General features: G+C 50.5%; 2 protein-coding genes across 6 annotated transcripts in view; one reads left to right on the top strand and one right to left on the bottom strand.

Moving 5' to 3' along the window:
- CUNH4orf45 (chromosome unknown C4orf45 homolog) overlaps nt 1-4200 on the top strand; it is a 37840-nt gene extending 33640 nt beyond the window's left edge. The window contains exon 5 of the mRNA XM_012517898.1: nt 4054-4200. Within this exon, the coding sequence (XP_012373352.1) occupies nt 4054-4200 (147 nt within the window). The remainder of the gene's footprint in view (nt 1-4053) is intronic.
- Nucleotides 4201-4862: 662 nt separating this feature from the next.
- The window catches only part of Fnip2 (folliculin interacting protein 2), a 72094-nt gene continuing 63333 nt past the window's right edge, over nt 4863-13623 (bottom strand). For 3 of the 5 annotated variants that reach the window (XM_023705759.1, XM_023705758.1, XM_023705760.1), the window contains 3 exons: nt 10996-11196; nt 7621-7736; nt 4863-5724 (listed from right to left, as the gene is read on the bottom strand). In XM_023705759.1, the coding sequence (XP_023561527.1) occupies nt 5646-5724; nt 7621-7736; nt 10996-11196 (396 nt within the window). In that variant the 3' untranslated portion in view covers nt 4863-5645. The remainder of the gene's footprint in view (nt 5725-7620; nt 7737-10995; nt 11197-13623) is intronic. The other 2 variants (XM_023705761.1, XM_023705762.1) reach the window with 2 other exon arrangements.

Below are 13623 nucleotides of genomic sequence, written 5' to 3'. Positions count from 1 at the left end.
GCCCGGCACAGGGATAGCACCTGGCCCCCGTCGAGCGGCCTCTGCTCCTCCCCTGGCACCTGAAGTCAAGATCTTGCACTGAGCCTCAGAGAAGCAAACACTGATCTTAGGGGACTGGGGGCTTCAAAGCCCAGGTCTGTGCGCAACACCACAGGCTCCCTCCTCCAGGCGCTGAGGACGAGGTTCTGTGGGCGAGCTCCCATCTGCACTCCTACTCACTTGCCTGAGAGCAGAACGTATCTGTGGTTTCTAAAAAGTACAACTCACATTTAGCACTATGTACAGTTCTCGTACATTTACCTAAAATGCTCTTAAAACATTTCTGGAACTCAATCAGCAAATCTCTACACTGTCCATTTTGCCAAACTCCTCTCTTTTTAAAACCACAAAATGTCTCTGAGTTCAAGCTTCTATCCCTCTTGCTGGTTTCCTTCTGCGCTCTTGTGAATTTTTCCCACATACTAGTTCTGTGAACACCAAGCGTGGAGTTGGCGGGCGCAACACCTTCAGCACTGCCGTCTGCTGGACTCTTTGAGCTGCTCTCCTTGCCAGCTCTGTGCTTCTGTCCCGACCCCACCAGAGAGAGAGACGAGGTCGCCTTCCTAGCACCAGGTGTGGGGGAAGGCACTGCTGTGCTCCAGTCTCCTGGGTCTCCCTAGCACTGCAGGAAGTGGCTGCAGGTCTGGGAATCTTGCGTAGCCAGCAAGGTGAGAAGGCGTGAGCTTCAAGCTGGGACAGGAAGCGACTGAAGGGGTAAAAGGCAGGGCTCACCAGGAACAGTGCAGCTCAGCACGGCTGGTAATACACAGAGGGCTAGGTGGAGCCCCTGGGCGGCTGAGGCAGGAGGCTTGCGCCAGCCCTCGAGTGTAGAGTCAGCCTGGGGAAGCTGAGATCTGGCTAGAGGACCAGAAGCAGCTGATCACTGAGCACACAACCCTGAGGCCCTGGGTCTCACTGGGCTGACACACAACAGGCAGGATCCAGTCTTGGCTTTAGATTTAGATATCCGCCTGGAAGAGGAACCGGTAGGGTGTTTGATACAAAAGCAAGGTGAGTTCAAGGGCATTTCAGTAACTCATGAAAAAGCAGGGAGGAGGGCTGGCCAGATAGCTCAGCGGATTAAAGCACCTTCTTAGCCAGATGCAGGGACCAGGGTTTGATCACTGGCCTGCTGTGCCCGCCCCACCCCCATGGTGTGCTGAGACAGGCAGCTGAGACTGGGTGTGGTGGCATACACCTGTCATCCCAGTGCTTGGGAGGCTGAAAACGGGAGGATCACTAGGAGTCCAATCAGTGTACTGAGACCCTGTAGACCTTGTACTAATTAAAAAAAAAAAAAAGCAGGGAGGGATTTACATTAGAGCAGAGGCCAGCGTAGGTGCAGGCCACTCTGAGCAGCAGTGGGTGGCAGTGGGAGGAGGGGACGAAACAAACCTGGGCAGGTGGGCAGCAGCAGAGGCCAAGCAGACCCAGGAAGTGCTCAGCTGCAAAGGACTGGATAGTGGGGCAGATCCATAAGGGTGGTTTGAGTAGAAAAAGGCAGTGGATTAAGAACCTAAACCCGAGAGAAAGAGACGCAAGTGTAGGAAGTCGTGCGCACACAGGGGTCCATCCGTGGCCCAGGGCTGAATTTCATAGGAAGGGAAGCTTTCCTCCCACCTTTAGAGGTTGCTGCCTCCCTTCTTAATGCAAGTGGTCGTTTTGAAGTTCATTCTTGTGTTCTAGCTCTTCTCTGTGGGGCACACTGGGGGGCTCACCCAGACTTCAGGCCACTGTGGTACGACTGCCTGCCTGAGTGTCGCTGTGCAGGCCTCTCTGGCCTGCAGCCCACACGCACAGCGACACTCGGGGCCTATCACTGCCCACTTGGGGTTATGAATATCACTAGACAACTCTCTTCAGTAACTGCTCAGTCAGGGAGCCCCAGAGGATCCGGGCCGCGGCCAAGCACGTCGGGCAGTAGAATCCCCCTCCCGGGGCTCTCAGTCCTCCTGGGCTGGCCTGAGGTCCAAACACCCTGCGGTCTTTAGGCCAGCGTAACTCGCACAGCACTGTGCCGGGATGGGCTGCATGTAACTGCAGTTTCTCTTGAGGCCATGTACAGCAACAAAGCCAGCCCTTCTCATAGCAAATACTTTGTACAGCCCCCTTTATTATAAAATTTATAAATAGCATAACTTACATACAGAACTTTTCACAAAGCAATGCAACCCCCAGATGTACTACTTAAACGTAACATGTAGTAATACATATTTCAGCACATAAATTTGGAGCACCAGATTAGAAAATATAGTGGCATAGGGGACAGCTCCACACACAGAGGACAGACAGATGTGCTGTTTGGGGAATCAAGTTCCGTAAGTTATATCGTTTCCCGAAAAGTACACCATTTCTTTGTAAAGACAAAGTACCCAATTCCTGCTGTAATCCTCAGAAAGTACAATCTTCCTTCTGTGTTTACAGGAAGTTAGATTCCTAAAAAGTTCATATAGTAAGAGCTACATGCAACACACTGTCTTTTATGGATAGAACTCAATTCTCAGCGTATTTAATTAAAACTAGATCTCACACCTACGTGCATGTCCAGCAGGGCCTTCAGAGGTCACGAGGAACCAGGCTGCCGCTCCCCAGGTCGAGGACAGCCCACCCGCCACCCGCCCCTTGACTGCACATGCCAATCAGAGATGCGCTGTGCTTCCAAAGCGCCCGTGGACAGCACCAGGGTGTGTACTAGCCTTGCCTCTCCATGGATTCTAGTCAAGGGCGATGCTGTATTTGATTAAATGTAACAAACATCATACCCAGCACTAGAAAATGTTCAAGATAAATCCCAAAGGTTTATTGCACCAAATGCCACAGAAAATGGATCAAAATAATACATGAACAAGTTTTAAGAAAAAAATTTCCATACATTGATGTCGGTATCTATTCAACTGATCAAAACTAAGACCCTCTCAGTTTCTCTTAATGAAGCTTTAATAGTAACGTATCCCAGAATTTTCTGCTTCCACCCATCTCTTAAAATTTAAGCATATTTTAATCTCACTTCCCAAGTAGATGGTTCACCAAAGTTTGACATTTAAAAATTACCATTTAGAGTGGGCTGTTTTATTTAGGCAAAATTATATTAAAATATCTTCTTCCCAAGCACAACAACAAAAAAGGTTTGCATTAACTAAGAGAAGCTCAAGACTTCCCCAATTTAATGGCTAAAGTGTGCACAAACAAAATGCGCCCCACACTACATTCCTAGTGGAAAAACCCCATTAAAAAATTGGGATATCACTTTATATTCCTTATGTACAACCAACTTTAGAGAAGAACCTAGAAAACCTACAGACTTTTTTTTTTAATAAAATCTGAGGACCTAGTTACAAGAGCCCAGACGACAGGTTAGTACCCTTTAGCAAGCGGAGAATTTCCTCCCTCCAGAAAAGTCAATTCTGAAAAACATGGTTAAGTTTAAAAAGTTGCAATGTGTAAACAGCAGCTCCATGGGATGTGAAAAGATTAGAGTTAGCTTTCATTAAAAAACAGCAATTTCAGAAAAATGGACTGAAGCCTGTACAAAAAGCTATTCAACACTGATAAAAATAAAATACTTTGGAATTATGCACAAGTATGGAAGCTACATTTTAAATTGTCATTGTCATGTTTAAAATGCAGTTACCTTTACATTCATAGCACGCCATCAATTTGTTAAAAATAAAACTGCACCACGCTAGGAAGAGGCCCACCCCAGCGCTGCAGGGAGGTCCCGCCACGCCTCCCCAGCTTGCTCAGAGGCGCAGGCTGCTGCGCAGATGCGCTCAACAGGGAAGACTCAATCCTTAAAGAAACCAAGAGGTCGAATCCTGTCTCCTGAGGTAGATTTCTGTACTTTTTTTGATTTTTATTTTTTCTTGGGGTAGGTGTAGGAGAGGGCAGGGTTCATACCTGGCCTTGGGGTATGGGGAAGCTGGGTTTTTGAGCTCACTGTGGGAAGAGGTTGAATTTAAAACAAAGAAAGTGTGAACAGGAGGTCCCCAGCACTGACTTGGACCCTGCCCCCAGGCCAGCCCACGTGACCCCACCCTGCCTGGGCCCACAGTGCCAGTGGGCTTCTCCCTGAGGGAGCTGGCCATGCAGGACTGTGAGGCAAACTTCGTGCGGCAGCGGGCTGGGCAGACTGGTCACTGTTCAGGACCCCAGATGGCGTGAGTTTTCAACACACTCCTAGACACACAGCAGAGCCGGGGGAGGTGAGGCAAGGTGCCCCTGGTGTAAACAGAGTGAGCCAGGATGAGGGGAGGGCTGCAGGATGGAAATCTGGGCCTCGGCTGCATGGTTTATTGCACACAGAGAAGCGAAAGCTGGCTGGGAAGAGCCAGGAGGATGCGCTTTCCTTCCAAGACATAACAGCGGCTATGGAAAAGGGAACATTTTGCTTTTGTGAAAGAAATCAAGTGAAAAATCTCACAACTGTGAAGCACCCCTGCCTTCCTGTCATACATCCAAGGGGCATCCAGTCCTAAGCAGGGCCGCAGGCTCTCAAACACCACTCGCTTGCATTTGTAGAAGGAGAGAGACAGACTTTGGTTGCACAATCCTACGGTTAGGACAGTCTCATCAAGTGTCAGCTCTGAAGTCTTCCCAGCTCGCTGGAAGAGGCGCCTCCCATCCCTGGCTCAGCTCCCACCTTCGCCGCTCACTTCCAAGGCTTTCACTCTGGACATAAGGACTTGGTCTGTTTCACCATCAGCAAGCTCAGTTTCTTTTATACTAACAGAAAATTGAGGGTTTTTAAAAAGTGAATTGGAGTGATAATTCTTCACTTTGGTAAGTTTTCTATGATGGTCAAGTGAATTTCTAGAAAGATGTTAACTGCAGTCCTTACCACACTGCTGCAGACAACTGTGCCCCTTAGGCAGACGCAGCCATGACAGGAGGGAGGGCTGTGTGGGAGGAACTCGGCGAACTCCAGCACACAGATACACCTTTGGTGAGCGGCTCCCCTGCAGAGGCTGTGCACCCCACACGCAAACAGATGCGACTGTCGGCCCGCGCTCTGCGGCTGCTACGCCCACGCCTGCGGGCGGAGGCTGCCAGGCGGGCTCTTCGGTCTATGCACCAGCAGTGCACCACTGACCTCCCTGCACTGCGTGTGGAGCCAGGTCAACTCTGAGGGTCCCGGCATGACGTTCCCTTCGCACCTTGGTCAGCAGCAGCCGCTGCAGCCACTGACCTACACCTGCTGCCAGGCTTTCTTCGTCCCGCCTGTGGACCCGGAACCCAAGCCCGTCCGGCTGGCTCACTACGCTGCACGCTGCTCTTCCAGTGAGCAGCGTTCACGCTTGGATGCAGACACTTCCCACTGGACGGTCACGAGGTGTCCAGCCTGCCCAGGCCCTCGTGTGGTGCTGCGCTCCCTCCACCAGCAGGTCCACTCTGCTGACTCACAGGTAACCAAAGGCAGTGGAGACTCTGGGAAGTGCCAGTCACCACTGTGGCGAGTAACCCAGGCCTTCCAATGGGAAGCAGTGGTGCCAGGTGTGGGCAACGGCTGCGGCAGCCGCTCCCCTCTGCTTTGCTGCGGGGAGCTCCTTTCTCCTTCAGCGAACCATCTGCTTTCCTTCTTCCCAGGAAGAGCTGTCCTGAGCACTGGCCTACAGGAGTATCTGAGCCACACAAGGTGAGTGCGTGCTGGCAATAGCAGTCAGCAGAGGCAGGTCATTGGATTCAATCCTGTGTATTGAAAACAAAAGAAAATTACCTTTTAAAATAGCCTGACTTTGCCAGAAAGTATTATTTCTTGGAACCAAGCTTGCTACATCACTGTTTTAAACTCAAATAATTGGCACCCCAGTACTCAGGAAGCTGAGGCAGGAGGACTGCCATGAGTTTTGAGGCCAGCCTGAGTTACATAAGCAAGTTCAAGGCCGACCTGCACTATATGAAATCCTGTCTCAAAAAAAAATGCTACAGGATAGCCCAATGCAGTACGGTGACAGCACATGCAAGGCCCTGGGACCGATCTGCAGCATCATAAAAACTGGACGGTTGAGTCAGGAGGATCACAAGTTGAGCCCAGCCTGGGCAGCTTACCAAGTCCTTCTTTCAAAATAAAAAGGGGTCTCGAGATGTAGCTCAATGCAGACGTCCTGGGTTCAATCCCGACTACTGAAGAAAACCAAACCAACCCAAGGACAAGACGGTGAAATACCCATAGATGCCACAGAGGCTGGGACCTGCTGTTCTGTGTTGCTGAGCTCCCTGTGTGACAGCGGCAAGCTTGCTGCAGAGCTGCCCCTTCCTCTGCCTTCCCAGCAGCACCCTGGAGCCATGCTGGCTTTGGGCCACATCCAACCTGGTCTGAGGCCGCATGTGCCCCAAGCCTCCAGCATCTGTCCCAGCAGGTTCCAAAACTCAGCCCCTCATGCATTACAAGACAGCTGTAGAGGGGCACCTTTGGCTGCCTCTCTTAAAAGCGGAGAGAGATGGGGCACGTGTCTGGCCAGACGTGGCCAGGCACAGGTGTGGGGGAAGAGCCACGCTATTTCAGTAGGTGCAATAGGTCCTGTCTTGTCCTTTAAGTCCCAAATTAAAACGAAGCAGAAGCTGGCATTTACGTGGTGAGTTTTCTACCCAGTCATGCTGCCACCAGAGCTAGCTCGGCAGGCACAACACCCAGCAGGTCTATGGGCACCACGCCTGCACAGTGGACCAAGTCCTGGAGCCCAGCCCTGGGGGCAGAGGGGCCCAACAAGCCCACCGTGAGACAGAGTGCCGGGGCACAAAGACCACATCACGAGAAGAAGCCTCCAGAGAAGGGTTATGGGGCAGGCAAACAAAGAGGAACCAGGGGGAAAACAACAGACCCCCCTGGATGTTAACTGCAAAACAAATGCCTCAAAAAGGGAAGAATCTGACTAAATGAAGTACATAAGAAAAATATGCCAGGAAATGTTAGGAGCCAAATAAGACCTGTATCTGAGGTGGGACAGAAGCCATGTCTGAGGGGGATGCACAAGGCCAATAAAAATCAGTTCCACAGGCTTGATGAACTGCAGAGGGGGCACTGTCACACCTGTGACAGCAGCAGTGCCCAGAGACACCATCTCTTGTTGCTCTTCTCTGTGGATAAACGAAGCTGACAAGACAGGCTTTCTCTTGCAGAGATCAGGGTGCCGCCCTCCTGAAGGGAGGGTAAGGGGCACCCCGCGTCCCATCCCATGGGACAGCAGGCAGGCACAGTGGTGGGGCTGTGGCACCTCCTGAAGGGAGGGCAGGGGGTACCACGCATCCCAGCCCGTGGGACAGCAGGCGGGCACAGTGGAGGGGCTGTGGCACCTCCTCCTCCAGGAAACTGAGAGGTAAACACAAGCTGCCTGGGCCCGGGTGACAGACTGCAACTTTGGCACCACACCAAGTGATGAGGCTAGGACAGACAGAGCAGGATTAAATGTTCCTTGTCAAGTTTGACAAAGTCAGGGAGAGGCTTGACACGAGGTACCACCAGCCCAGAGTTCTGCCCATACACAGGCACGAGGCACAAGGCTCACGCTCCTCCATGGAGCTGCACATGCCCAGGCCCGGCGTGCAGCACAGCCAGCCGGCAGGGCAGGGCCTCACGACACTCACCCCAGCACGACGCCCAGCTCCTTCACGTGCACACGTGCGTGTCCCCGGAGGTACTCGGACAGCATCTTACTCTTCAAGTACAGCTCCTGCAGCCTGTCCTCTAGATGCATGATGCACTGAAAGCCAACCAGAGCCAGTAAGCACAGAGCTTGGGCACCTTCCTGGTCTCAGAGCAAGAGCCCCCGGGGCACTTCCACGGACACGGCTGTAAACGCGTGCCTTGCAAGCACTGCAGAAACTGTAAGCAGCCTGCGCCTCCCCACTGCAGGTATAAGAGGCTCTGGGTAACAGCTGTTAAGATGTGCATATCATGTCATTCTACTGTACAGAAGATATTCTACAGCTGAAATCATTCTATACACACAAAAATTTCCCTGCTTTAAAAAATTTTCTAATATTTTCCCTGTCAATTCATCTGTATTGACATAACTCTATGGCTAAATAAGTTTTGAGAATGTGAATTTACCATTATTTACTTAACCACACAGATATTTGCATTTTTGTTACAAGTAATTTTAGGATAAAAAAAAATCTCTTTTTGAGACACTGCCTATGTAGTCCAGGCTGGCCCCAAGCTCATGCGGATCCCTCCTGCCTCAGCCTGCCAACTGCTGGGATTACAGGCATGTGCCACCACACCCAGCTAGGAAAGAATCCTTGTCATTACTTCCTCGCTATATCTCAGACTGTGCGCAGCGCATTCACAGCGTTACTGCAGTCGGTCATTCTGAGCTTTCCTTTTGCTTTTGAGAGTGTACTTTAAGTAGGCCTTTCACAGCAGCACACAACAAGCCATCACTTCCAGAACATCTTTAGCCTTGGAGCTGTGTCCAACACCCATCCTCACAGAACAGCAACCGTCTGTGTCTTTAGCAGAGGCAGATCTTGGCACCTGCAGACAGTGCCACCCCAGCGACTTGGTCAGACACCTGATGGCTTTGGCAAGGCCGACTCCATGGCATGTAGTTCTTTCTAGACCGTTAGTCTTGTTATTTTCAGGGTAAAAATACTATCATCTGGGCTGATCTGGGCTGATCACTGATGTGATCTCCTCAGTTTCTCCCCGGCTCAAACTGTCCCTACCCTGTGTCCAGACAGGCACAGCTGCCTGCAAGTGGGCGGTGACCAGGCTGCAGGACATGGCCAGCCCCCTCGGAAGCGCTCTCCCAAGGAAGCTGAGCCATGGCGCACCTCATCCTGTCACGTTTCAGTTCTTCATGGTGATGGAGTTTTTAATAAAGTGTGGTGAAATATTGAAAAGAACATTCACATTATACTAGATCTCTTGTATCTCCAAACGACTGTCAGTGTTTGCACTCACAGTGTGCACTCACAGTGTGCACAACATGTGGAAACACGGAACCCTGGTGTGGAGGCGTGCACCCAGCGGGGTAACAGGCACACAGAGACGTTTCGGAAGGGGCTCGGGGTCTCCCAGTACAACTCTGCTGGGTTCTGCCCCACTCCTGTTCTGGCTCTTACTCCTAAGACGGATTTGCTCCAATTAACTTCTACATCTTTAATAGCTATTTTCTCCTGTTGCACTCCAGGTCCTGCAAATGCATGGTTTATTCCAGCGATATCCATAGAGGTTTTAAGCTGCAGATGAATTTTCCTTGATCTTGGTTTTCTCGTGTTAAAGAAGTCATTTGTGGTATTAAGTAGCTAAACACATTCAAACAAAGCAAAAAGAGTTGGCTCTAACAGTTTTACCTTTGACAACAAAGGTAAGGGTGGAATGCAACATGAGCTATATATTACAGAATGAAGTATAGAAGTGTGGCAAATACTTCTCATCATAAAAACTAGGAAGCCTAATTAACTTCCTTCCCTTACAGAAAAGGAGACTCCAAGCTCCACGTCAGCCAGGCCCAGCCTGCTTCTAGCAGAGGACCGGCCACGCAGTTCGCATCAGCAAGTGCCTTCACGGAGCCGGAGCAGGCTTCCTGCAGGCGCACACTCGTGTGAAGTGCGAGTAAAGGCTTCGGGGAAAACGCCTGGTGGTTTATAAGACCTGTAATGCTGTTTGTTCACATTAGTTGCTTACTGACAAACCCAGAATAGCTGTTTACTGAGGGACTATAAAGTCTAGCACTCCTCCACCAATGCTTCATGTGAACTGCCTGATTTTCAAAGGCTCCTGAGACAGATTCTTTTCTTTCTCTGTATCTGCAGAGGTGAGACAAGTTCCTGAGTGGTAGTCCTTGCATGTAACTCCAAAGCATGTGTACTAGCCACTAATGTATACATACTGTCTTTTTAAGTATCCCATGTGACCAGGTGTGGCGGCGCACTCTTGTAATCCCAGCACATAGGAGGCTGAGGCAGGGGGATCACCATGACTTTGAGGCCAGCCTGGGCTACATAAGCAAGTTCAAGGGCAGCCCGAACTGCATGGTAAGGCCCTGTCTCAAAAGGACAGATACTCAGACACTCAGGAGTATCCACCATCACTCAGTAGTAAGGGCAAAGCAGCCTGAACCTAGCTATGTGCAGGGCTGTCTGCCGCTGCTCCTCCAACAGCCACCACTCATTTTCCTCAGGGCAGTACCACCCTCCACTGTGTGGAGCGAAAGGGGCCCCACTGTAGATCTGGACACAAGCAGCAGAGGTGAGCCATCATCACGCGCCAACCGCTGCGCTTTGCTCCTCAAGTCCTGCAGTGCTGTAAAGAGCAGGAGGGCAGAGGGGTGGGTTAGGAGCTCAGCAAGCGGCCATGCATTGGGGGAAGAGCGTAGTTGGCAGCCTGCTCACTTGGGCGTCCACTAAGGCCCTGCAGCCCCTTCCCCGCTGAGGCTACGCCCCTTGGCTGACAGAGCTCCTTGCAGTCTCTGCACGCCCCCACACAGGCACACATGGACAGGAACGTGCTGTCTGCCTTGGCTGGGGGAGCTGCTGACCTGGGACTTTCTAGGCTCTGCTCTGCTGCTGCCTGCAAGCTGTGCACAAGTCTCACAATTCCAGCTGAAAGGAACAACTGCTAGCACCTCACATGTGGACAGCACCTCAAAAGCTAACGTGCTCCCCACTGTCTTCTGAGGATGTCCGAGAGCAGGAACGGGCCCGCCTAGCAGTTATCTGACGTGTTCTCTACTGAGGGCTGTAGGTCTGCGAGGAGGCTCCCCTCGCCCTGGCCCTCAGTTACTTTATCAGGTGCTTGTGTAGAAAGACCCCAGTGCACTCTGTGCTACTTGTTTCAGAGAAGGCTACTATGACCAAAATCCTGCCTGCTGGTCTCATGCTGTGTGTTCCATTTTCACTTAATGTTGACCTTCAATCTTATTAGAAACAACACGTCTCAATCCTTGAATTTTATTGAAATGCTGTTGAAAGAATATTTGGCATTTCTGCAGTCATTTGGGAACAAATACTTACAAAATCGGCAGGGAGGTGAAGCTTGTAAAGCTGCAGAATAGACTGGAGCAGACTGCACACCTGACTGGAGACCAGGACGTCCTGACCCAGCCTTACGCCGTCCACCACCTTCCTCTGACTTGTGGCCAGCTGGACGCTCCACCTGTCAGTGTCTGCGACAATGCACACAGCTTCGGCTATGGGCTCATCAAGCACTGGGTGCTGAAAGAACACAGGAGGTCAATGCTCCGCACGCTTCCCGTGACCACGTGTGCAGACTGTCCTGCATGCAAACTTCCAAAGCTTATGGGGCAAATACAAAAACTGAGGGCTTTACAGGGACTCAGTAGCATTTTCTTTTTTTTTTTTTCGGAACCGGGGATTGAACTCAGGCCCTTGCGCTTGCCAGAGAAGCGCTTATTCCACTGAGCCATCTCCCCAACCCCTATAGTTTTGTTGTTTTGTTTTTTTTTTTCTGGAACCGGGGATTGAACTCAGGCCTTTACGCTTGCCATGGAAGCACTTATTCCACTGAGCCATCTCCCTGGCCCCTTTACAGAGACTCAGACAGGAGTGTTGCTGAACCATCACTGAAGCGAAAGTGCACAGAAGTGCTACTTTCTTCTTACAACCAGGAGGTGCACAGTAGGTGCTAAGTGTGCACAGGTATACGCCCTCACTAACTGCAGGATGTCAAAACTCCCTTTTTCTTTCTTTTTATTTTTTTATAATTTTATTTATTTATTTATTTATTGGCAGAACCAGGGATTGAACTCAGGCCCTTACGCCAGACAAGGACTTATTCTACTGAGCTACCTCCCCGGCCCCAAAACTCCCTTTTTCTTGAACAGCTACATTCTCCCTTTAATGGGAAAAATAAAGTATAGGATTCCATGACCTTTTCTCCAATAGCCAGATTGGCAAGCATGACTAAAGAATCTCTTAAACTACAGCTTTAACTGGTAAGCAAAATTTATTAACTAGGTGTGCCATTCATGCTTCAAATAACCCTAAACACCACAAGAATCAGACTGAGGGCTGACTTTTACACATGAAGCCAGAGTCAAATGACCACTAATAACACATTAAAATGTAAAGCTCCCAGTAACAAACTGTGCCCTCTGGCAAACGGAGTGAACATGGGGCACGCCTCAGAGGCCCTTCCAGAGACCGCACTATGTAACTGCTCCCCCAGACCTGCTGGCCCACCACCAGTGCCCTGGGAGCACAGAGGTCAGGGTTCCAACAAGAGGACTCGACTCTTCCAGGCCCAAACTAGAGCAAGGGTGGATGTGACAGAAACAGCAGCCATCCCGAGACAGGCCCACCAGCTGCGCATTTGCTTGCTGCTCACAGCCTCATTTCTCAAAGGAAAACTAATACGGCCTTAATTCCTTCTAGCACCCAGAGCTGGCAAGAGTTGCCTTTGTGTGCTCAGCATAACTTTCTCCCCTGGGGCACTCTGATTTCCTTCTGGACTTGCGTTTTCTGAAGACCTGCTGGCCTGTAGGAAGGGTCGACCCTCATCTACAGAGCGGGTCTAGGAACTCAGCCGCATCCATACAGAGCTCCTGCCAGCCCTGCAGTGGGCAGGCCCAGTGGGTCGAGTGGCCGGCAGGTGGTACAAGCCATGGGGCGGCCTGGCTTCCAGGGTTTGGTCCAGAGCTGCCTGTTCACTGTCATTCCAACTCCTTTGCTCTGCTCCCATCAATTCTATAAATTCTGCATACCCTTCCAATAAAGTCAGTTCTGTCAGCTACCATTAGGAACAATTGGCTTCTGCTCATTACAACAAACAACCCAAATGGATAAACAACTTGTGATATCACACAGTATCTAACACAAGTGGTTGGAAAGCTGCAAAGAGAAATCAAAGATGCACTGGGAGCTTTAACCTATGCTATTTTCAAGGGGGAAATTTTCAGGATTTACAGCTTTTCCATGGAAAGGAATAGCAATTAGGCGAAATCTAGCCGATGCTCCAACATTTGTTTAAACATATATTCAAATACTAAACATGAAAATGAAGGAATTTAAAAACACTTTTGAATTAATGAGGCTCCATTTTCCAAGAGCTTACTACTATATAGATTAACAGACTAGTACAGGGTTTCTGAGATATGACCTGCTCATCCTGATCTTCACACACATGCACACAGGGGACACCAGCAGACAGAGACTCCAGCAGCAGGTACCTTAGTGACAACTCCAGGGCCCTGGGCCCAGGCTGCCCACACTGCCCAGACCTGGGCTTTGAGGGTAACAGCAGAGGCAGAAGTTCCAGACACACTAGAGACCTTTCTGAGTCTTTCCAAAGGATAGCCAACCCCATCAGAGACCAGCAAGATTCAAGGATGTCTGCAAGTCAGAACACCACACCTGGCCTGTCACAGAAACACCCACCTGCACATGTCCACGCCCCCATAATGAATTCACAAGCTCTCACAAAAAGTTCGGTATTTAATGCATGCATAGAACCACAACACACAGAAGAAAGCTGAATTATGTATATGCTTCTAAGTACTTCTCCCTAACCAGTCCTCCCTCCTGGTTCCCCCTGAGTCTAAGGAGCCCAGCCTAGCCAGTCCTCCCTCCTGGTTCCCCCTGAGTCTCAGGAGCCCAGCCTAGCCAGTCCTCCCTCCTGGTTCC

Source organism: Octodon degus, unplaced genomic scaffold, assembly GCF_000260255.1.
Source record: "Octodon degus isolate 3935 unplaced genomic scaffold, OctDeg1.0 scaffold00228, whole genome shotgun sequence".
NCBI lineage: Eukaryota > Metazoa > Chordata > Mammalia > Rodentia > Octodontidae > Octodon > Octodon degus.
The sequence above is the reverse complement of the archived record's forward strand: the minus strand, read 5'-3'. Positions and strand labels throughout refer to the sequence as shown.